The 22,703-nt window shown below is 45.6% G+C and overlaps 1 protein-coding gene across 2 annotated transcripts in view; it reads left to right on the forward strand.

Moving 5' to 3' along the window:
* The window catches only part of LOC101948084 (flavin-containing monooxygenase 5-like), a 57,611-nt gene extending 35,174 nt beyond the window's left edge, over positions 1 to 22,437 (forward strand). For both annotated transcript variants that reach the window (XM_065554643.1, XM_065554644.1), the window contains 7 exons: positions 2,464 to 2,652; positions 4,793 to 4,955; positions 6,188 to 6,330; positions 7,828 to 8,027; positions 10,610 to 10,965; positions 13,306 to 13,378; positions 19,528 to 22,437. In XM_065554643.1, the coding sequence (XP_065410715.1) occupies positions 2,464 to 2,652; positions 4,793 to 4,955; positions 6,188 to 6,330; positions 7,828 to 8,027; positions 10,610 to 10,965; positions 13,306 to 13,378; positions 19,528 to 19,882 (1,479 nt within the window). In that variant the 3' untranslated portion in view covers positions 19,883 to 22,437. The remainder of the gene's footprint in view (positions 1 to 2,463; positions 2,653 to 4,792; positions 4,956 to 6,187; positions 6,331 to 7,827; positions 8,028 to 10,609; positions 10,966 to 13,305; positions 13,379 to 19,527) is intronic.
* The last annotated feature ends 266 nt before the right edge of the window (positions 22,438 to 22,703 follow it).

Below are 22,703 nucleotides of genomic sequence, written 5' to 3' on the forward strand. Positions count from 1 at the left end.
GTTGAATTCTACTCATGTCCTTCAAAGTGCTTTCACTCCTCCCAGTTTGGTGACATCTGCAAATTTTATAAGCATGCTATCCACTTTGTTATTCAAGTCATTAATGAAAATATTGAATAATACCAGAGCCAGGACTGACCCCTGAAAGATCCCCCTAGATAGCCCTCCTAGTTTGACAGCACACCTTTGATAACTTCTCTTTGAGTGTGGTCTTTCAACCAGTTGAGAACCCACTTCATAGCAATTTAATTTTGATCACATTTCCCTAGGTTGCTTATGAGAATGTCATGTGGGACTGAGTCAAAAGCCTTACTAAAATCAAGATCTATCATGTCTATGCTTGCCCCCTATCTGCTAAGCCAGTAATCATGTTAAAGACAAAAATTAAGTTGGTTTGGTATGATTTGTTCTTGACAAATCCATGCTGGCTATTCCTTATAACCCTATTGTCCTCTAGATGCTTACAAATTGATTGTTTAAACATTTGTTCCACTATCTTTCTTGATATCAAAGATAGGCTGACCAGTCTGTAATTCCCAAGGTCCTCTTTGTTTCCCTTTTTAAAGATAGGTATTACGTTTGCCCTTCTCCAGTCCTCTGGGACCTGACCTGTCCTCCATGAGTTCTCAAAGATAATTGCTAATGATTCTGAGATTGCTTCAGCTAGTTCCTTAAGTACCCTTGAATGAATTCCATTAGGCCCTGCTGACTAGACAACATGCAACTTTATTGAAATATTCTTTAACCTGTTCTTTCCCTGTTTCAACTTGCATTCCTTCCCCCTTGATGATGATAATTGTTTTGAATATCTGGTCACCATTAACCTTTTTAGCAAAGACTGAAGCAAAATAGGCATTGAACGCCTCAATCATTTTGATGTCATCAGTTATTAGCAATCTTTCCCCACTAAGGCCTGGTCTACACTAACCCCCCAATTCGAACTAAGGTATGCAACTTCAGCTACGTGAATAACGTAGCAGAAGTCGACGTACCTTAGTTCGAACTTACCGTGGCAGGCTCCCCCGTCGACTCCGCGAACTCCTCTTGCCGAGCAGGATTACCGGAGTCGACAGCGAGCACTTCTGGGTTCGATTTATCACGTTCAGACAAGACGCGATAAATTGAACCCAGAAGTTCGATTGCCTGCCGCCGAACCAGCATGTAAGTATAGACAAGCCCTAAGTAGAGAATCTACATTTTCCTTCATCTTTCTCTTGCTCCTAGTGTATTTAAAGAATCTCTTCTTATTGCCTTTTACGTCACTTGCTATATGTAACTCCTTTTGTGCCTTTTTTGATTTTGTCCCTTCATGCTTGTACTATTCTTTTGTACTCCTCTTTAACAATTAGGATAATATTTCCCTACCTTCCAGGAGTGATATGAGGTTTTATTTTGTAATGGTCATGAAACACTGAGATCCTTGAATGAAAGTGAAAATTGCCAGTATCCATGTGCTGTCAGTATGCCCCAGGGGACATTCCTTCTCAGCTCCAAACATGGAGATCAGTTCACCTCTTAAAACATGAACAATAACTAGGCATGTTGTTTATATCCAGATAGTAGAAATCAATATAAGTAATGGTCCCTTTCTAGAAAACTCTAGCTAAAACAAAACATCTGTCTTGATTTTATTCTGAAGGTGATCGTTGTAAGTATAGTCTGTGAAATATAGTAGATACCACCTGATTGAATAAGATTTCTGAGACAATAATGTAGCACAACCAAATTGTTTGGAATATTTAGTATTTATCAATTGGAACCTGTAGTGAGCAATATTGCTCTTTACTTTCAGGAAGGCATAGTTTTGATGGGGAATTTCAAATCCCACAGGATACATGTGAGCTTGAAAATTCCTGACCTTCACCTGCAGTGGTTAAAGTCCTGTTGAGTACTACCTCTATAAGATTGGCTTGAGGGGAGGTTTTTTTTTTTTTGTCAAGAATGATATAAGGAGTTTTCAGAATTCATATATTAGGGGGGGGACATAAATTCCTGTTCAGCTATTGACAAATTCTGCCAATGACTCCAATTTTTCCCTCTGTTGTAAAAATATAGTGTCCACAATCTTGACTGAAATCTTCAGGTTTCACTCCATTTCCGAGGGTAGTATTCACAGCAAAAGGTGAACAGCATCCATTGAACCAAAACTCCCATTCCCTCTAAAACATTACACAAATCACATCCGAGCCAGACAGGTTTAGAAATGTTTGCTCGTTCTTTTTTGCATTGTTTCTTCCCTTCTGGGTTCCAGCTGGGTCTGGAATTGGAAGTGGTGAAATGGTGTAAGCATGTCTGTCCTCATAAAATTTCCAGCCTAGATTTTCAGACTCATGAATGAGGTTGAGTTAAGCATCTCAACTTTGGGATGTTTTTATGTCAAGCAAACTTGAATGGTGAACCTTTTTGTATTGCCTCTGGATTAATTATTTGAAAATCTTGTCCTGGTTTGGTTGTTTCCTGCAGGAGTGTGATACGGATTGGAAAGCCAGTATTTATAAATCTGTGACCATTAACACTTCCAAGGAAATGATGGGTTACAGCGATTTCCCCATCCCAGAGGACTACCCCAACTACATGCACAACAGCAAAGTCATGGACTACTTCAGAATGTACACCAAGCATTTTGATCTTCTCCAATACATACACTTTAAGGTATGAAAGAAATTACATCTCTTTGGAGGTATGGAAGTCAAGTGCAGCTCTGTGGGCTAACTGCTCCCCCTAATCCAATAAATTTGATAACATTACATGGGATGCTGCGATATTATCACACATGACATTATGTGACATGGTCACCAAACAGTGTCTTGCGTGGTGATATTTCAGCAAAGCTGAATTACATCAGCTCTCCTGGAAGGCTGGATAGTAGCAATAGATAGCAAATCTAGAGCTACTCAAAAAGATTTTCCTGTCCTGCTCCTCTGTTAAGTTGTCCTGCAGTGGTTCATGAGCATGAGTACCAACCTCAGAGCAATTGTTAAGTAGCAGGGCACAAACCCCAAACTGGCTGTGAGTTCTATACTTAGATTTCATCAACCATGTATCAAGTGTAAACTCCTCAGGCATTTCAACAGTCTTAACATAGAGCCACAGACAGTCCTCTTGGGTACTCCGATCTATCTTGCCACCTCGGCAAGCTTGCCTTTTACCTTCCATCAAAAATCACAACAATATTCAGGTAACTCCCTGGATCAGTCACTTACCCCAGATCAGTTGCACCTTCGATCTCACACCAAAGCCAACATTTGTAGCCAATCCTATAATAAACTATCTAAAGATTTATTAACGAGGAAAAGGAAATAGTTATTTACAAGGTTAAAGTAGGTAAACATAGACACACAAATGAGTTCCAATCTTAAGTTTCAAAAAGTAATAGAAGCTTTTATGATAAACAAGCTTGATATGTCCATTAGGGCTAACCCAGGCCTGGGGATCTTTTGCTCATGCGTAGTAATCCTTGCCCTTCAGAGTCCAAGAAGCATAAAAGATACAGTTCCTCCTTGTTAGGGCTTTTTATTCCTTCCCTCTTCTGTTTTGAGTTGCAAATTCAACTGTTGGGAAGAATTCAATTGCACATCTCTTCATTAGGGAGAGTAATTAACACAGTCTTTTGTCCTCTGATGTTGCACAATGGTTTGTCTGGTGTTGATGGGTCTTCATTTGATGGGCAGCTCATAACACCTCCTGTTGGAAACTTGTATTTCAGTCTCATTAATAGTTCTCTCCTGTCTGGTGATTTACAGTTACAGAACAAACACTAAATATTACCTTATGACAGGGAATACAGATGTTATTCCTCAAGAGCAAGTGGTTAGCTTTGATGTCCTGAATTACTCACATTGTCATTACCCTCAGATAGATATTTACAACCACATGCAGTAGCTTGGGGGACTGTGGTATTAACTTCCCGAATATTATCTGTATATGTTATCTAGATCTCTGTGAGCCAAGGATTGTCATCTGGCCAGGAACTAGAATCAAGGAGGGGGCGGGTAATTATGAAGTCCCAGGAGCTGTAAATAGCTCCAGCAAAGAACTAGTCGCTTGGATGGTTTTCATACACTGGTTCGAGTCAGGCTCAAGAGAGCCAGGAGTCAGAGCTTGGGATAGAGGGCCAGCTTGACTTGATAGACAAGCCTTTATTTTAATCCAGCAAACGGATGTGACCTTATGTACAAAGGGGGGACCAAACCCATAGGAAGGACTGGAATCTGCCAGGACTGATGGAGAAACTGGCAAGCTTAAATATGCATTTAGGCTCTTTTAGTTATTTTATATGTACTCTGTAATGTTTATATCCTAAAATAAATGTACTCTGCTTTGAAAGAGCTATCCGGTTACTGGTAACTGCCTGCATATGCTGGTCATAGCCCGTGGAGAGGGAGCAAAGCGCAAGAGCTGGACTTTAGTCAGACCTGCTGAGAGAAACACAGGGAAGTGCAGACGGGCTGTAGCCTAAAGTTCATGGTCAGAAGGAAGAACACGGGTTTCTGCCCAGAGGGAGGTGACATGGGGTATTCCTGGAGCAGACCGTGAAGGAGGGTGTCAAAGGTGCAGTTACCCCAAAACTGTGATGGCTGGTTCCTGGTATATTAGTATGTATACTGGTTTCCCTGTACTTTTCTCCATGCCTCCTGCTACGCCTGCATAAGCTGTCATTCAGACAGTTCTCCTTTGCCTGACTGGCTTTGGGTGTGTGGCTTCTTGGCTTTCTCATACCGCATACTTCAGCATGAATAGAGGAACAAAATAAAGCCAAGTAAAAGTAAGGGGTTGTCTGCTTTTCTTCTAGACAAGTGTGCTCAGTATAAGAAAATGCTCCGATTTTTCCACCACTGGCCAGTGGGATGTTGTCACAGAGACAGACGGGAAGCAGAATTCGGCCATCTTCGATGCCATTTTGGTTTGCACTGGCCACCACATAGATCCTTACTTACCCCTGGAATGCTTCCCAGGTCAGTGGGATACTAAGTATCAAGTCTCTTGGTGATTGGGATGTGACCCGCTCTAACTGGGAATGAACAGACTGGAGCGGTTCAGATAAGGGGGCTATTAAGGGTGGCTACGCAGCCCTAGAGCTTGTGAATCTTTTCAAAGGAATTCATAATCTTCTAGTTTGACCTCTTGCACATTTCAGGCTACAAAACCTCACCCACCCACTCCTGTAATAGACCCCTAGCCTCTGGCTGAGTTACTGAAGCCCTCAAATCATGACGTAAAGACTTCAAGTTACAGAGAATTCACCATTTACACTAGTTTAAACCTGCAAGTGACCCATGCCCCACGCTGCAGAGGAAGGTGAGTCCCCCGCAGGGTCTCTGTCAATCCCGACCTCAAATATGGTGATTAGTTAGACCCTGAGCATGTGGGCAAGACCCACCAGGAAGATACCTGGGAAAGAATTCTCTGTAGTAACTCAGAGTCCTCCCCATCTAGTGTCCCATCTCCAGCAGCTGGGGATTTTTGCTACCGGCAGTCACCAATGGGCCAGATGTCATTGTAAGCTGTCTCATCATATCATCCCCTCCATATAGTTATCAAGCTCAGTCTTGAAGCCAGTTAGGTTTTTTGCCCCCATTGCTCCCCTTGGGAGGCTGTTCCAGAACTTCACTCTTCAGATGGTTAGAAATCTTCACCTCATTTTGAGCCTAGTCAAACTATAGAGGGAGGCAGGGTCAGCAGAAGCACACCCTGCTCATGTATATTGTCCTTCCCTAGGTCTTGTCCCATTTTGTGCCAAGGGCAAAAATCTTTGAGTCCTTAACCCAAAAGCAACATCCAGTTAGAAGGCCTCTGCTCCTGGAAGCCGAGGGAGCTGGGGGCGGAGGGGTGGGATGGATTCCAAGCCTTTGAACCAGAAGCACAGTTTTGGGCGCCCAGATCTCTGGGCAACATCCAGCTATAGTTAGGTCTGAGAGGAGTTTTGGTTATGGCCTGATGCTCTCCTCCCTCAGGGCATGTAGACCTGCTGTGTGTGAATCTAAAAATCATACACACACCTTCGTAGTGACCCTACAGACACTGTTGTCCTGCATGGAGATATTCCCTTATCCAGAGCCTCTCCATGGACTTTCTCACACCGTCTCCAGGCACTGGAGATGCATCTTGGCCAGGTGTAGAAGTGCTCCTTTTTATATAATGACTTCCTGGCTGAGTTTTCACCTTCTGGTTTCTTCTCCCCTTACAGGTGTAGAGAAGTTTAAAGGAAAAATAATGCACAGCCGGGAATACAAGTATCCAGAAGAATTTCGGGACAAGAGAATGGTTGTGGTTGGCTTGGGAAATTCTGGAGTAGATATTAGTTTGGATCTCAGTCACACAACCAAACAGGTATTGTTGGCTATCACCTTCCAGCAATTTCAGCCTCAGAGGTTGGATGGTGCTGAGTTGTTTTATTTAGCTACTGGCTATGAATAAGACTTGTTCTTATCCGAGTCTCTGCTGAAGATTTTTCTTCCTATTCTGCCTCTGATATGACTGCACAGGTTCCATTCACACTGAGTCTTCATCTTGCAGCATGTAAGGACAGTACTGACAGTAATGGCCCAATAATATAATTGCAAGCTGTAGAGCTAAATTTATTCCTGATGTACATCACGTGTGCCCATCCCAGCCCCATGCTAACAGTGCATGCAACTCAGTATGGACCCACTGCCATGCAAATGGTAAGAAGGCAGAAATTGTAACTGATCTTACTTTACAAATACATCTTAGCCTTAAAGTCACTTTAGAGCGTAACACAGCTTGGACCCAATCTGAGTCCCATTGAAGTCAGTGGAAAGGCTCCCACTGATTTCAATGAGCTTCGGATCAGGGTCTACTGTAAGAGGCAGTGTTTTGGACCATCACTGTAGGATACCAAATGACCTCTTAAGGTCTTTGGAATGCAATTTGTGTCCAGGAAGCTGTAAATAAAAGAAAAGGGGCAGTGTCTTAAACTGAAGTGATTTCAGATATTCAGCATGGCTTATTGTCCACTTGTTTGATTCCCAGAACTACCACAGACATTCACTGGGGTTCCCCCAGACTGGGAAGGGGAAGCATAGATCCTAAGGAATTGCTAAGCATTTATCTGGGAAAACTCAATCAGTTACAGCCACACTTAAAAGGGGGAGTAACAAATTGGAGCAAACTACTACTGTTGGGTCAACTCAGCGGATCTCTTCTCTGCTGCTCTGCTCACCCTCATTTTGTAGGAAATCCATGGTGAGAATTACTGGGTGAATCTGAGAAGAATTTTGTCCTTAGTCTTTTAAAATGGGCCCCAATCCTGCAGTTTCCTAATCTTTATTTAGCCATCTCAACGAGAGTTTTCCCTTAGCAAGTGGCAAGCAGAAATTACCGTCTGATACGCAAAACCTGTTCATCTTACTGTTACCTTATCCCACCTCCCCCCCTTTCCACATGTCTCTTTCATTCACTGGTCATGTGTTGTCCTCGTTCTAAACTGCAAGCTCTCTGGAGTGAAAACTGTCTTCATCACCTTTGTTTGTACAGTACCTCGTGCAAGAGAGCCCAGATCCTTGAGTTGGGCCCCAAGGCAGCACTGGAATACAAATGATGATGATAAATTAATTCAGTGGGATTTTTGCCTGAGGAAGGATTGTAGGATTGGATCCATTTTGTCTTTTTTTAAGTAAAACATATTCATTTTTATTCACCTACAAAGAGAGGCCAAGCCATCCCACTGTGATATCCCCAAATGATACTACTTGCTTAGCAATTAAACTAACCCCAAGTAGCCTGCACCTCGCAAGCAGACAGGTACAGGCACAGAACAAAGAGCAAAAGCCCTGACCTGTTGCATTTCTGCATCTCTTCCGGCAGGTATTTCTCAGCACCAGGACGGGCGCCTGGGTGGTGAATCGCGTCTCTGACAACGGCTTCCCCCTCGACGTGGTACACTTCACACGCTTTAAAAATATGCTGCGCCACATCATCCCTTTGTACCTGATGAACCGCTGGGGGGAGAACAAGCTGAATGCCAGGTTTAACCATGAAAACTATGGACTGAAACCTAAATTCAGGTAACGCCTCTATTTCAGGACTCTCACAGTCATGGGCATTTTATGGGTAAAATTTTCCAAAAATCCTAAGTAACTTAGTTTCTTAAGTCCTATTTTCAAAAATGATTTAGGCATTTTAGAGCCAAAGTCTCACTGAAAGTCAATGGAATTTTAGGCTTTAGGATGCAGTTGGGTCATGTTTTCCAGCTTTTCCTCACAACCATCAGGGCTAGAGACGTACTTTTTCTTAAGGAAAACTGAGGTTCCCGCCTGATCACTTAACTCCTGCAGCTGGGGCTTGTAGAAAAACCTCTAATATCATGAGACTTGCAATAAAATCATGAGAGCTGGTGACACTGTAACATGTGACTTTGCACTTCAAGCTGGGGAGGTAATTCCCAGCTCAAGTAGATGTACCCGCGCTAGCTCTGATCAAATTACCATGCTAAAAATAGAGTGTCGCCTCAGCAGTGGGAGGGACTGGTCATGTGAGCATGTGCATAGTGTCTTGGACTTGTACTGGGCGTGGTTGAATGAGGCCTCACAAACCTCCTGTGAGGGAAGTGAGTGGTGATGTTCCCATTTCAGAGGCTGGTAAAATGATGCCCACAGGGTGGAGATCCACAGCCCAGGATGGTAATGCTCACAGACTCAAGATCCAGGACTGAACTCAAGTCTGTCCCTCACAGACTTTTAAGTTGCTTGCCCAAGGTCACTGGTCAAGCCAGGAGCAGAAATCAGGAGTCCTCTCTCTAAATTCCCTGCACTAAGCACAGGGACAGCTCTGGCTTTCTGGCCGCCCCAAGCAAAAAAAAAAAAAAAAAAAACCCTGCAGCGTGGCTGGAGCCAGGGTGCAGGGGGACTCCCTGCCCTGCAGATGTGCCCCAGGGGGGAGGGGAGGGAGCGGGGGGAGAGTGAGAAGGGGGCAGCCAGGGCTTCAGAGGGGCGCTGCCACGCGGCCCTCCCGCCGTGCCCCCTGCCGGGAGGGCTCCACACCACTCCGGTCGGCTGGGAGGGAAAGACGCAGGCTGCCCTGCCGGGCTTGCTGCAGGGCGCTCCCGTCCTCCATGCCGCTGCCCCCTACAGGGCGGCCGGAGCGGAACAACAACAACAACAAAAAGCGGCCATGCTGCCCTAGGATTGGGTAGAATGCCGCCTCCTACAAGCTGCCGCCCCAAGCACCAGCTTGCTCGGCTGGTGCCTGGAGCCGGCCCTGACTAAGCACTAGACAACTATCATGTCTACAAGAACTTGAGCAGAGAAGACCCCCAGGGTTAGGCACTCTACCCCCTTGGCACAGGGTGTGGCACGGGGTGGCCAGCCCTTGTAAGTGAAGTGGGTCCACTCCCCTGACAACTGAGGCTGGGCCCTAATGAGGGGCAGGGTGACGCCGGAGTTAAGAGCAAGAAGAAAGCTGCAGGGAGGGGAAGAATGCGGCAAATGGGCAGCTCCAGAAAGGGGCTAGGATAGGCCCTGGGGCAAGGCCGGGCTCCTGGGAGTGGCCCACGGCTTGTGTCTCCAGAAATAAAGAACCGGAAGTAGCAGGAGGAAGCTGCTTGGAACCCGTTGGAAAGAAGGTAGTGCCAAGGAGGGGCAGATAAGGACTGGGAAAGACTGCGATTACCCTGGGATGGGAGCTATCATTTTAGTTGACTTTCACTGGCAAAGGAGCAATGCGGGTCTTTGCCCAGGAAGAGGGAGTTGAGTCCCTGAAGAACTTGGTGCAGAGAAGTGGGACATTAAGGTTTGCTTGAAGATTGTGGACAGTTATTTGGAAGACTAGTAAATAAACTTACACATGGGTGCTTTCTGTGCTAAAATAGTCAACCAGCAGACGGTGCTCAGGGACAGCTGCCCCCTGCGACAGGGTGCCTAATAAATCTAGGTATCTTTGACCATTTTAGCCTTAGCAAATGCCTACATTGAAAGCGCAGATGTGGCTATAGCCCAGGTAGGCATACCTACACTGGCTTTAATCTAGCAGGCAGGTGTAACAACGGTAGTGAAGATATGGCAGAAAAGGCTTCAGGACAGGCTGGCTACCAACCTGAGTAAGCATCCAAGGTAAGTAAGGGTGCAATCCTGTGCCACCCTGCTTTCACTGCTATTGTTACTCATGCTATGTCTACACTGCCATTGGGAGGTGTGACTGCAGCTCAGGTGGGCAGATCTGAGCTAGCTTTGCTCTAGCTAGATCATCGCAAGCAATGGAAGGGAAGAATGTGGCAAAAGGACAGGCAGCAATAGCAATGTTGCCATGGCAGTAGGGGCAGTGAAGGAGTTAGTCTTCTGAGTACAATCCCCACCCCAGGACCCCAGGTACATACTTGAGCAGGTTGCCCGTACCGTTACCCCGCATTGCTGAAGCTATCCCCGGTATTATTACATTAGTGAGCTTCGAGCTTGCTGCAGCAAAACTAGCTCAGGTATCTCTACATGTGCTGCAGTCACACATCTCAACTGCAGCATAGACATACCACTAGATTAAAGCTAGGACAGGTATAGCTACTCACACTGCAATCGTACCTTCTCTTGAGTCTCCACCGTTCTAACCCAGCACAGCCTATTCACGCTCAGTTCTCTCCTCCTTCCTGACCTTACAGGTTTCTCAGCAAGTACCCGATCGTGGGGGACGACCTGCCCAATGCCATTGTTTCTGGCCGGGTGCTGATGAAGCCCAACGTGAAGGAGTTCACCGACACGGCTGTGATTTTTGTGGACGGGAGCCGGGAGGAGAACATCGATGTCGTGCTCTTTGCCACAGGATACAACTTCTCCTTCCCCTTCTTGGAGGAGAACGTCCTCAGAGTCAACAACAACCGTGTCCCTCTGTATAAGTTCGTCTTCCCTCCACACCTGGAGAAGCCCACGCTGGCTATCATCGGCCTCCTCCAGCCACTGGGGGCCATCATGCCCATTGCGGAGCTTCAAGCTCGCTGGGCCACCAGGGTCTTTAAGGGTAAGAAAAATGAGCACAAGAGGTTCTCCGCTTGCCACTCTGCTAACACTTCCCAGCAGCATTCCATACATTTCTCAGCATCTCCCATACTTACGGTGACGAGCCCAGTCTGAGAACTATATAGACTGGCATAGACCTAATACAAGAGCTAAGCAGGGGTGCGAGGCTGATTTGAAGGAGAAGGCTGAAATCCATGCTTGATAGTTCCCCATGGGCCAGGGTATCAAATCAAGAGAGGCAGTGTGGCCTAGTGGCTAGAGTGGAGGCCGGGGACTCAGGAATGCTGGGTTCTATCCCAGCCCAGTCAGTGACCTGGGGCACATCATTTCATCTCTCTGGTGCGAAGTTTCCCCCTTTGCAAAATGTAACGATGAAAAGTGCTGCGTAAGAGTGACTATTGTTGTTACAGATACCAGTGAGGGGTAAATATAGCCTTTACTTACGAACTTAATGTTCAGTTATATGCTCAGTGCCTTATTGCCATGTTCATCACTCGGTCAATCTACTTCCTGGTAGGCCACAGCTACTCCTGCTCCTTGTTTCTCTTCCTGCCTCATCCTCCATTAGCTATTTCTCTCCCTTTCATGTCTCTCTTCTGTTCTTCCCTCTGCATGTCCTTTCCTGGTGCGAATCTCAATTCCCACCCTGCTTGGCTTCTCACTGCCTTTTGCCCCTTCCATTTCCTCAGATGAGTGGCCATGCAATAGTTAATGTTGACTTTGAAGGGTCATCGTTGGGTTTTATAACTGGCATGACAAGGTGATTAACAGGGGAGTTTACCCCTCTGAGTCATTGTTTCAGGCTGGCTGCAGATATCGCTGCACTGGTTATATTCGGATTACGACAGTCACAAGGGTTAGAAACTTATTTTATTTAAAGTTGAGATTCGAGCAATCTGGATATATCACGTCAGCTTAATAAATACCAGCTACAAGCCATATACTTAGCAGGCCACTCTCTAGCCTAGGAGAACCATCTGAACTGGATAGGAAGATGGGGCTGTAGCTAAGCTACTATCCTGGCAGGCTCTGAGCACAACGGGGGCAAGAGGAGGCACGGCCAGGCTGTTTTTATACCCTGGGGATTTGTGCACTCTGCTAAAGCAACTGACGCAGGGTCGCTAGGGTCTCAGCAGCTCCCAAACAGGGCAAAGATAAGCCACTTGCCATCTGCCCCTGCATTGGCAGTTTCAAAACTTAACAAAGGAACCGCATTATAAAGCAGATGATGCACCTGAGCTGAACTATGTGGCAAAAAGAAGGGAACAAACAAAAAGTTTCCCAGTCTTGTGAAGTGAGGGAAGGTTTCTTGTTCAGTGCTGCCCTATTAGAAGGGAAGTGTGGTCAGGGCCGGCTCTAGCTTTTTTGCTGCCCCAAGCAGCAAAAAAAAGCGCCGCCCCCCGAGCCCCCAGCCGAGCGCCACGCCGCCCCCCCCACCGAGCGCCGCCAGACCCCCACCAGAGCGCCGCCCCCCCCGCGCCACCCCCCCCGCCAAGCGCCGGAGCCCGCCCCCCCCCTGCGCCGAGTGCCGCCGGACCCCCCCCCCCGAGCGCCGCGCTGCTGGAGCCCGCCCCTGCCGAGCGCCGCCGGAACCCACCTCCAGCGCCGCGCCCGCGCCGCCCCCCCGCCGAGCACCGCATGCCGGAGCCCGCCCCCCCCCCGTGCTGAGCGCCACCAGAACACCCCCCCCGAGCGCCGAGCCCTGCGCTGCCCGCCCCCCGCCGAGCGCCGCCGGAGCCCACCCCCGCCCCCCGCCGAGCGCCGCCGGAACGCCCCCCCGCGCCGCCAGAGCCCGCCCCCCGCTGACTGCCACGCCGCCGGAGCACCCCACCCTCCCCGCAGAATGCCGCGCCGCGCTCCCCCCGCTGCCCCTTACCAGGTGCCGCCCCAAGCATGTGCTTGGGTGCCTGGTGCCTGGAGCTGGCCTTGAGTGTGGTCTTGTGACCAGAGCAGTACAGTGGAAGTCGGGATCCCTGGCTTTTTTCCCCAGCTCCACCTGTCTGTCTTGCTTATATTTTTGTGCTTCCACCCATCACCCTAGTAGCTGAGCATATAAAATAGATGAGCGATAGCATGGTTCCTTGTCAACACCATGGAATCTCTGGTTCATCTCCCTGTTCAGGTTATAGGAAGCTCAGTTTAAGGACAACTGTGCCACTGCTTCAATGTGTGACCTTGAGAAAGTCACTTAACTGCTCTCCACTTCATCTTACCCATCTGTAAAGGGCAAGTAAAAATAGACACAATGGTGTTGTGAAGTGTCCCTTATCAGAGGTTGTAAAATGCTTGGAGATCCAGAAAGAATCACCCTGTCTAAATGCAAAATATTCTGCTTTCTCAGGTCTGCTTAAGTTACCTTCACTAGATGACATGATGGCCGACATTGCCAAGAAGATAAAGGAGAATGAGAAACGGTAGGAGACTATTATATAGAATGATAAAATGTTGATCATGGTGAGCAGTGGGGACCAAGGCAACCGTTGCTTCTTTGTGTAATGCATCCGTGTATCTCTGCCTCCTCCTAGTGGCTGGACTGTCTAAAGAGGTTTGAGTTTCTTCCTACCTACAAGCTAAGGCATGCGGTCCTTTGATTCAAGTAGTAGAGCCTTTTGGTTTAGGTTCCCTGGTTCAATCCCTACAGATGGACCAGCCCAGGCGTATTGTGTGTCTCTCACTAGTGCTGCTCTTTTCCAGCACCTGTGCAGAATCCCTACAACTGCCGCACAGTGTCAGAATTTGGGTTTTGTATTGCCCATGACTGACTGGTGCTATTATTAGCTATCAAGTGCCAAACAAATAAAAATTTGCTTCAGCTTGGTCATACACTAGGAAAAAAAGGAGGAGGAGGAAGATACCCAGATCTCTACTTCTGTGTGCCCCAGGAAGGAAATTTGGATATGCTGTGGTGGCGTATGTTAATCTTCTGAGGACTCAGGGCCCAGAGACTGGTTGATAGAGGTTTAGAGCCTGATTCTCATCTTGCTTACGCTGCTTTTACTCCAGTGTCAGTCCATTGACCTCAATGGCGTTACTCCTGATTCACACCAAAGAAAATGAGAAGAAAATCAGGCCCAATCTGTTAAGCATTAAGTGCTGATATACAGAGATGCACGGAGGAAGCCATTTCCAGTGCTCAGTATGTTTTATTGAGCCTATAAAACAAAAGAGCTATGCTACATATTCTTGAGCGCCACCTAGTGGCACCTCACCTATTAACTGACTATTTACTAGAGTTGGCCAGAAATATTTCGACAAAACAGATTTTCATCGGAAAATTCAGATTAATCAAAACTGAAACTTCCCCAAAATGTAGCAGTTTCAATGAAAAGTTCATCAGGAAGTTTTCTCAGCTCCAGGATGGCACTTACAGTGAAGAGAGCCCAGAATAGCCAATAGCCCTGTGATCTCCTAACCTGAGATGCAGGAGACTCAGATTCAAACACCTGCCCTGTCTGATTTGGAACAGGGAGTTGAACATGGCTTACCATAACCTCTTTATTCCATGCGGAACATAGGGCCTTCACCACTGCCTTCCATCTTTGGCAATCTCCTTCTGCAGTCTTAGTGTCTTCCTCTGTCATTTTAATGACTTTCAGTTCTGCTCCTGTTGTATGTTTCCAAGTTGCAATTGGATATCTCTTTGCTTCTTGTCTGGAGATCTCAGTCCAGTGCCTATCTTGTTATTTTATTCAGTCCTTTCCCCATATGTGTCCTAACTAGCTCCATTTTGTAACATAATTTTCTGTCCTATCAGTCTGTTTCATCCTCCTCCAAAACTCTTCATTTGTTAATTTTTTTTCTGGCCATCTGATATTAAGGATTTGTTTAAGGCAGCTGTTTATAAATATTTGGAGTTTAGCTAGTAGGGTCGTGATAAGTCTCCAAGTTTCAGCACAATAGACTAAGACAGGCTTTACAGTGGTGTTAAATATTCAGAGTTTAGTTCCGAGGGCAAGGTTTCTATTTCTTCAGATTGGCTTTAGAGTTGCGAAGGCATGACTGGCTTTTGCTGTTTTAGGTTAATGGTTTAATGTCCTTATCTGTTCCACCTGTTTTGCGTACAATGCTGCCAAGATACATGAAGTGTCAGACATCCCCTCTCAATCCCAGAAAGTGCCATTTCTGTTGTGTATTGATTCTTGTGATTTTCATTTTCTCTGTGTTGATTTTCAGTCCTACTAACTACACATAGGCCGAAGAGCATGTGTTTAAGCTTACATATCTCTGTGGACATGGGATCACAGGTTGATATTGCCTGCAAAAATTGAGGTCTTGTAGGTTCTAGGAGAAAGTCCATAGTGTATCCATTGGTGGTTCTGTTTTCTTTCTTACTACCCAATCTGTTATCAGTAGCAAGATCATGGGTGACATAAGACATCCTTGTCTAATGCTGGCAGTTACTTTGAATGGCTTGGCCAATTTGCTGTTGTATATTACCTGACATGTCGTATTTTCATAGAAGCACTGATATTCACAATTTGCTGGGGGACTCCATAGTGGCATAGCAACTTCTCAAAGATGTTCTGTCCACTGTGTCAAAGACTTTTTGGAAATCTATTAAACTCACATAGAGTGGTGACTACCATTCAATCAACAGTTGTATGATGAGCCATAGGATTACTATTCGATCTATGCGTGATTTCTCCTGTCCGAACCCTGCCTGTTGTCATAGCCCTGACTCTATTGCTTTCTTTAGTCTGTCTTGGATAATGAATGTAAGTATTTATTTGGGTTGGACAGCAGCTGAATGTCTCTCCAGTTTTTTGACTGACTGAGGTCGCCTTTCTTTGGCAACTTGACTATATGATCACTTTCCCACTCATTTTGGTAATTTTTCTTCTTCCCATATCTTTTATAAGAGCCTATCAAAATGTCTAGAGTATTCTTTAAATCTGCCTTAAAGACCCCTGCTGGGATTTTGTCTGGACCTAGTGCCTTTCCACTTTTTAACCAATTGTCTGCTGTCTATACTTCTAACCTAATTGTCAGGGTAGTTAAGCACTGGAATAAATTGCCCAGGGAGGTTGTGGAATCTCCATCATGGGAGATTTTTAAGAGGAGGTTAGATAAACATCTGTCAGGGATGGTCTAGATAATACTTAGTCCTGCCATGAGTGCAAGGGAGTGGATTATATGACCGCTCAAGGTCCCTTCCAGTCCTATGATTCTATGATTCTATTCTAGTGATAAGTCCTAATTCAGATGTTCCTCTACATCTGTGGGGTTAACCACTGGCTCGCCATTCAGTAATTCACCTAAGTACCACCTCCATATATTGAATTGTTCTACTGTTCGTGGTTAAGTTACCCTCACTGTCTTGGACTAGTTAGTTGGTATCTGTTTTTCTGACTGACAATGTCTAGTGCAGAGATTCTCAAACTGTGGTCCGTGGACCACCAGTGGTCCTCAAGCTCCTTTCAGGTGGTCTACGGATAGTTCCCTCTAAGGTGTGTGCCTGGGAGGCTGCACACGGGACAATGAAGGGCCACCCACCTAATTAGTGGAGCCGCGCAGACGTGGCTCCACTAATTAGATGCCTGGATCCTGGAGAAGACGTACATGTAAGGTAAGGTGGTGGCCTTAGGGGGAATACGGGGTAGGTGGGATGGGGCAGTGGTGTGAGAAGAGGAGGTGGGGGGAATTTGAGATGTGCAGGGCTGCAGCGGCCAGAGAAAGAGGCAACTTTCCCCAGCTCCAGGGCTGTAGCTGCCTGGGAGAGACGGCCCTCCTTCCCAGCCTCAGCTCTGTGGCTGCTGTGGTGGGGGAGAAACCCCCCTCCTTCCCAGCCCCAGCTCGGGGGCTGCTGTGGCAGGGGAGAGAGGGCACATCCATCGCATTAGAAAGGTAAGACTACTGATATTAAAATATGAGTTTGTGCTTTTATTTGTAGAACAAAAAAATATTTTTTATTAAATTTTTATTAATTATTATTAAGGTTTTTTTATATAGCACTTTTATCCAAAGCGTTTTACAATAGTTAGCTAACGGTACAAACATTTGGAAAGATCATTAAGTGGTCTGCCGAGACCCTCAACAATTTTCAAGTGGTCAGTGGAAAAAAAAGTTTGAGAACCACTGGTCTAGTGATATCGTACAGTGTCTGCATGTTATTTTGTGCCACTGTTGCCATTTTGTCTCTAAAATCTCGTTTGTCTTTCTTGGCACTCTTTTTGATTTCTTTGTTCTTCATGGCATGTTCCTCCCGAAGTTGCTGTTTCTGTATTCTTGTTCTTGCTTGATTTAGTTTAATTTGACATCTTTCTTTTATTTTCTGCCATGTCTCCTCAGACAGCGATTCGTTGTAGAGTTTCTTCCTGAATCCTGGTTTTGGCGAAGGTTTCCTTTACATGTTCCCATTTGCCTTCTACTGTTCCGTCATCTTCATTTTCAAGTGCCTAGTATCTGTTTGCTAGCACAAATCTAAACTTTGTACTGCCGTCGGTTTCAAATGAGTGATGTTACAAGTGGGCATCTCTGTTTGGTTCTCTTTTTTTGTCACTTTTTTATTCTCCAGTTAGCTATCAATGATGCACGGTCCATTCCCATTGCTGCTTCATGCCTGCTATAACATCCTCTAAAGCTCTTCCCCATTTGTATGGAACTGTAATGAGATCTGTTTAACAAGTTATCCTATGACTAGTAAGGAGAGGGAAAATAGTTCCTCCAACAAGCAGATCATTCATTCCACAAAATCAGCAAATACCTCACCATTTTCACTCATTTCACTGAGGTATTGTTTCCCCATCAGTATTATTCTCCATCCAGAGATCTGAATCGAATCTCCCACATTCCAAGCAAGTGTTCTCACCACTGAGCTACTTGCTATTCTGGGTGGGGAATGAGAGTTCTCATTTTTTTGTAAAACCTATAGAAAGGACTAGTTTTTCATTCTATTGCAGAACACAAACAAATGTTGAAAGCTCTGATTTCTTTTTCGTAAGAAGGAAATTTTGTTTTATTGCCAGCCCTACTATTCACTTGTATACGGCTATCGCACAACTCTCAAACAAGCAACACTTTCTCCTATCCATTCAGTGGGCTGGAAAGGCAAGCGTCCCGAGGTTTAACAAAGTAGCTTTTCCCTCCTCCTCATAACTACATTAGATAACCAAGCTCATTAAAAAGAAAATGCTCAGCAGTAGGAGTGGGCAGTTTGGTCTTTCTTGCTAGTTACTTAGTTAACGGCTTACTAGTTATTATGGCTTTGTGACATCCACATTTGGGCTGAGATGTAAAGCTGAGGTCCTGCCCATCTGTAGTTGTTAAAATCACATGGCACTTTTCACAACAATAGGGGTATCAACTTAGGGGTCCTGCCCAGACGTGAACTGGGGCAGTCCTATTTTGCCTCCTTACCTGTAAATTGAGAAGCAATTAAAGGTCAATGGAGTCTCACCCTTTCCAGGAGGTGTAAGTATGGACCAATGTGTTTATTTTAGAAAGGATAACAGATTAGGCCTTGCTTACGTGAAGTATGCTGGAAGATGCCTGCTCTATCGGTGACTACTTGTTTAGAAGTTGGTTGTTCTAAGTAACTCAACTGTTTAGTTCTGTTTTTGCTAAGGATTTGATTGTCTTCAATTAAAGGAACCCAATTAACTCGAAAATAACATATCTAGCCATGTATTTATAACCACTCTTACATGTAACACCTCAGAGCAGTGGCTGAAAGAAAGGAGAGAAAACTAGTTTGTTCTTCGGTTTTTGCATTTCACATCATGATATGTCTGTCAGTTTCACTGCTTCCATTGCATAGTCAGTTAGGACCTGATCCTGCAAAGGATTCATGTTTAATACCATGCCTGCTCAGAGAAGCTACACAGAGTGACGAACAGCATGGCAAGTGTACATGAGCTCACCAACTGAAACAAGTGGCTGGTTGGTGTCTTTTAGGATTGATGAGCTACATGTCTCTGTAAAGGCTCATTGACTGAGATTTCCTGTAGTATAGGTTTTGATCCAAAGCTCATTGAAGTCAGTGTGTGTGTATATTTCCATTAATTTCAGTGGGCTTTGGATCAAGCCCATAATGCATCCAGTCAGGTGCAAGATGATGCTTGCAGAATGTTTGTTTGATTATTTTGATTGGAACTAGAGAAGAGCCAAATCAGTTCTGGATCTTGTTAAGTTTCACAGCACACAGAGAAGTTAGATAAAAACATCAAATATTCTTGCTGGAAGGTAGCAATGTAACAAAGCTTTATTTTTAAAAATCTAGGACCATAACACATGAAACCAAAAGCAGAGCGAGACAAAGCAGGCTGCTCCCAAAGGCAGAGAGGCTCAACTCACCCACCTTGTTCTAGTCTGGCTCTTTACAGACTAATTCTGATCACTTACTTCCCTCAGAACTCCCTACTTGCAAGCAGGACCAGGAAATGCCCCAATGACCCCTGAAATTTAAAATAGTAGATCATAGTTTTCAATAACCCACAGATCTCAACATCTTTATCTCTGGGGAAGGTCAGAGCTGGATCTCATCCTAGTAGTCTCAGACATGTCTGAGTAAACATTCAGCCTCAAACCGATTCCGGTCCATATGGCTTTTCTCCTTTGTCCCAAGGTACATTCCGAGCCAGCACATTACCCTGCAGGTGCAGTACATCGATCATGTGGATGAACTCGCGTCCCTATTGAGCGTGAAACCCAACCTGCTGTTTCTCTTCCTGACGGATCCAAAGCTGGCCCTGGAAGTGCTCTTCGGCCCGTGCACACCAGCCCAGTTCCGTCTGACTGGACCGGGGAAGTGGGATGGTGCTAGGAAGAGCATCCTGACCCAGAGACAACGCATCTTAAAGGCCACAAAAACTCGGGCTCTGAAAACCCACTCTGAGAACGACACCTGCCTGGTCTCCTCTCTGTGCATTAAAATAATGGGCCTGTTCGTTCTTATTGCTGCCATTTGTGCTTATTTTTAAGTATCCATGTGTCGGGCTCCAAGGCCACTGTGCAGCTGCAGAGTGAGAAGAGCCGTAATGTTAAACTGGCCTTTGCTTTGCATCACTATCGTGCTTGCTCTCCATGGCTTATTGTTTGCTTCCTGCTCAAAGCCGCCCGGGCTGGAGGTGTCACGGTAATGTTAGAGGTGAGAACGCTACAAATAGGAGCTTTGCAAGAGTCACTGAATCCATCTTTGGGAACCAGAGAGTGCTGGACTAACCTCCTCACCACCGTATGCCATACTAACCTGCACTTGTTCTCTGTACACTTGGACTTTGAAAATGGTCATCTCCACCTTCTCTCCTCTACACTGTAGCTGCTGAAGAGGAGGCAAAGACCCAAATCCTGATCTCTGTGCAATGGGCTGTGCTCAGGGGAGTCCTTGGGGGTCACAGTAGCCCAGAGGCTACTGTGTCCTCCCCTCCTCCACAGGTGGACTTAGCAACTGGATCCACACTGATCCACCAGCCGTGCCCATTGCAAGTCAGGTCTGATAGGATCCTCTCAGAGCATGCAGCTAGCTTTAACATCCTGCTTTCCATCCATCCCTAACATGCCCACTGGGGAGAAGAAGATATAGGGGCTGGCTATGCAGGTTCTTCATGCACTCGAGACTTCCCAATGCCAGGAGAACCGCTCAGCAAGAGACCTGTGGGTGGTTTCCACTCACTTTCCATGCTGCGGTGGTTCAAAGGGAGCAGAGCATTGCAAAGAATCTGCCCCAAAGTATTGATTGTGGCTCCTTCACCTTCTTGAAATAAAATGTTCAGCCCTCTGGCTAGATACCACTGCTCTAGGCGCTACGCCAGTATGAGCAACAAGAATGACTGATTGCAGTGTAGTAGCCATGTTGGTCCCAGGGTCTCGCTGAAACAAAGGTAGGTGAGGCAATCCAATAAACACCGTGCCGACCTTGCCTCTCTAATAATGATGGTCTCATTGCAAAATCAAGGGAGATCATGCACTCCACTAGAAGCAACTAGCTTTTCCCCTTAAGCCAAGGGGCTGTGCTACCTTTCATAAAATAGTGGCAGGATCTGCCCTCAGCTTAACAAAAAGTCCCTTGAAAAATAAAAGTTCCTTAGAGAATACACCAGACAAATCGCTGTGACAGGACCCTGGGCTTTAAATTCTACTCCCTTGTTCCCTTAGTTTGGAGGGCTGTGGAATTCTCTAAATCCCCCACCCACCCAATATTCTGGAATTGCTTGCTCTCAGTCAATTAACTAAATCTGTCTGCAAATGGAGAATTAAGTCCCCTCTGCTTTGGGTTTTTATGAGCTAAAGGGAGCCGATGCAAGGAGCCCATTTTTCTGCCTAGTGGCCTAATTTGATCTCAACACTGCAAAATATTTGTTTGAAATGTTTTCTCTTCGGCCTATTGGTGAGGATGTTGGGGTGAGACTATCGCCTTGGTTTCAAAGACAGTTAATCTGCTGTACCCAGGAGTACTGGAACAATTTGTAGTGTGGGTGCTGAGAGACATTGAACCAAACTGTAAACCCTGTATATGATGGAAACCACTTCAAGCCAGGGGGTGGAGCGCACCCCATAGTTCCAGCACCTATGGCTCCACCTGGCAGCACCCAGACTGGCACTCTTTACTTGGACACCGCTTCCATTGGCTTCGGTGGCAGTTTGGCGTGGGTAAGAAGTGCCGGATGTGGGCTGTAATACTGGGGTCTAATTTTAGTTGTCGGGCTTAGAGTGAGGGTATTGGGTGGTATTGATGGCCTGTGAGACACAGGAGGTCAGACTGGATGATCTGGTGGTCCCTTCTGGCCTACAACTCTATAACTCTGATTGGGTCCTTGCCGTTGCTTAGGAAACTATTGTGATGTCACAAAAGATCATGATGTCAGATGGAGAATAAGCAGCAGTACCGGCTGGATTCTTTCAAAAATTCTGCTTCCATTTACCAACATGTAACCCTATTGATGTCAATGTAGTGATCATCTGGGGGCAGGACTTTGCCACCTGTTTTTATGCAAGTATCTGTTGCCTTGTAGATTGAGATTGAAAAGCCTGAACCACCGTGATCATCTAGTATGACCTCCTATGTAACACAGACCAGAGAACTTCCCTGATACAATTCCCAGAGCATAACTTGAATTAGAGCATAATTTACACATTCAGTTTTGATTTAACTCTTGTAAAATAGGACGCCATAGCTTACAAGCGCAGAATTGTTTCCAAACTGATTATTTTTTCCAAGTTTTCCATATGGCCTCAGTAGCTGTTTAATTGTCTCTATGCACTTTTGTTATCATAAGTAAAAAGCTCAGTTCTTTATAACTCAGCTGTATGTATTCCTGGCTGAAATCTGATGTACAATGTCCTGATAACGAAAGCAATAACTGAGTAGTTTCATCTTGAGCTGGCTATTGTGAACAGCATACAAAACCATGTGTAACCAACCATTATCGACTTCCTGTGCCATCTGTACCAACCTACAAAGAATATCTGTATTAAGCCGGCAGCATGCCAGGAGGCTCACATTGTATTTCTGAAAATAAATATTTCCCAAAACAAATACTTACTTTTTAGCAATTATTTTAAAACCCTACGTAAGTGCAACATGAATAATAAGCAGAGAGGTCACTAAATCGGGTGCCTTTTTTAAGTCCTCAAAATGACAAACAAGTCTTTGCTGAAAATGATTTATGAATATAATTCTATTTTGCTTGGCGGGCCCCACTCTTCTGTATGTCAGCTAGCCTCAACTTAGGGAAAAGGAAGCTCTATGAATTTCAGCTTCTTTTTGTATATCACAGCAGTACATAGGGGCCCCAAGATTGG

The sequence above is a fragment of the Chrysemys picta genome, chromosome 8 (assembly GCF_011386835.1).
Source record: "Chrysemys picta bellii isolate R12L10 chromosome 8, ASM1138683v2, whole genome shotgun sequence".
NCBI lineage: Eukaryota > Metazoa > Chordata > Testudines > Emydidae > Chrysemys > Chrysemys picta.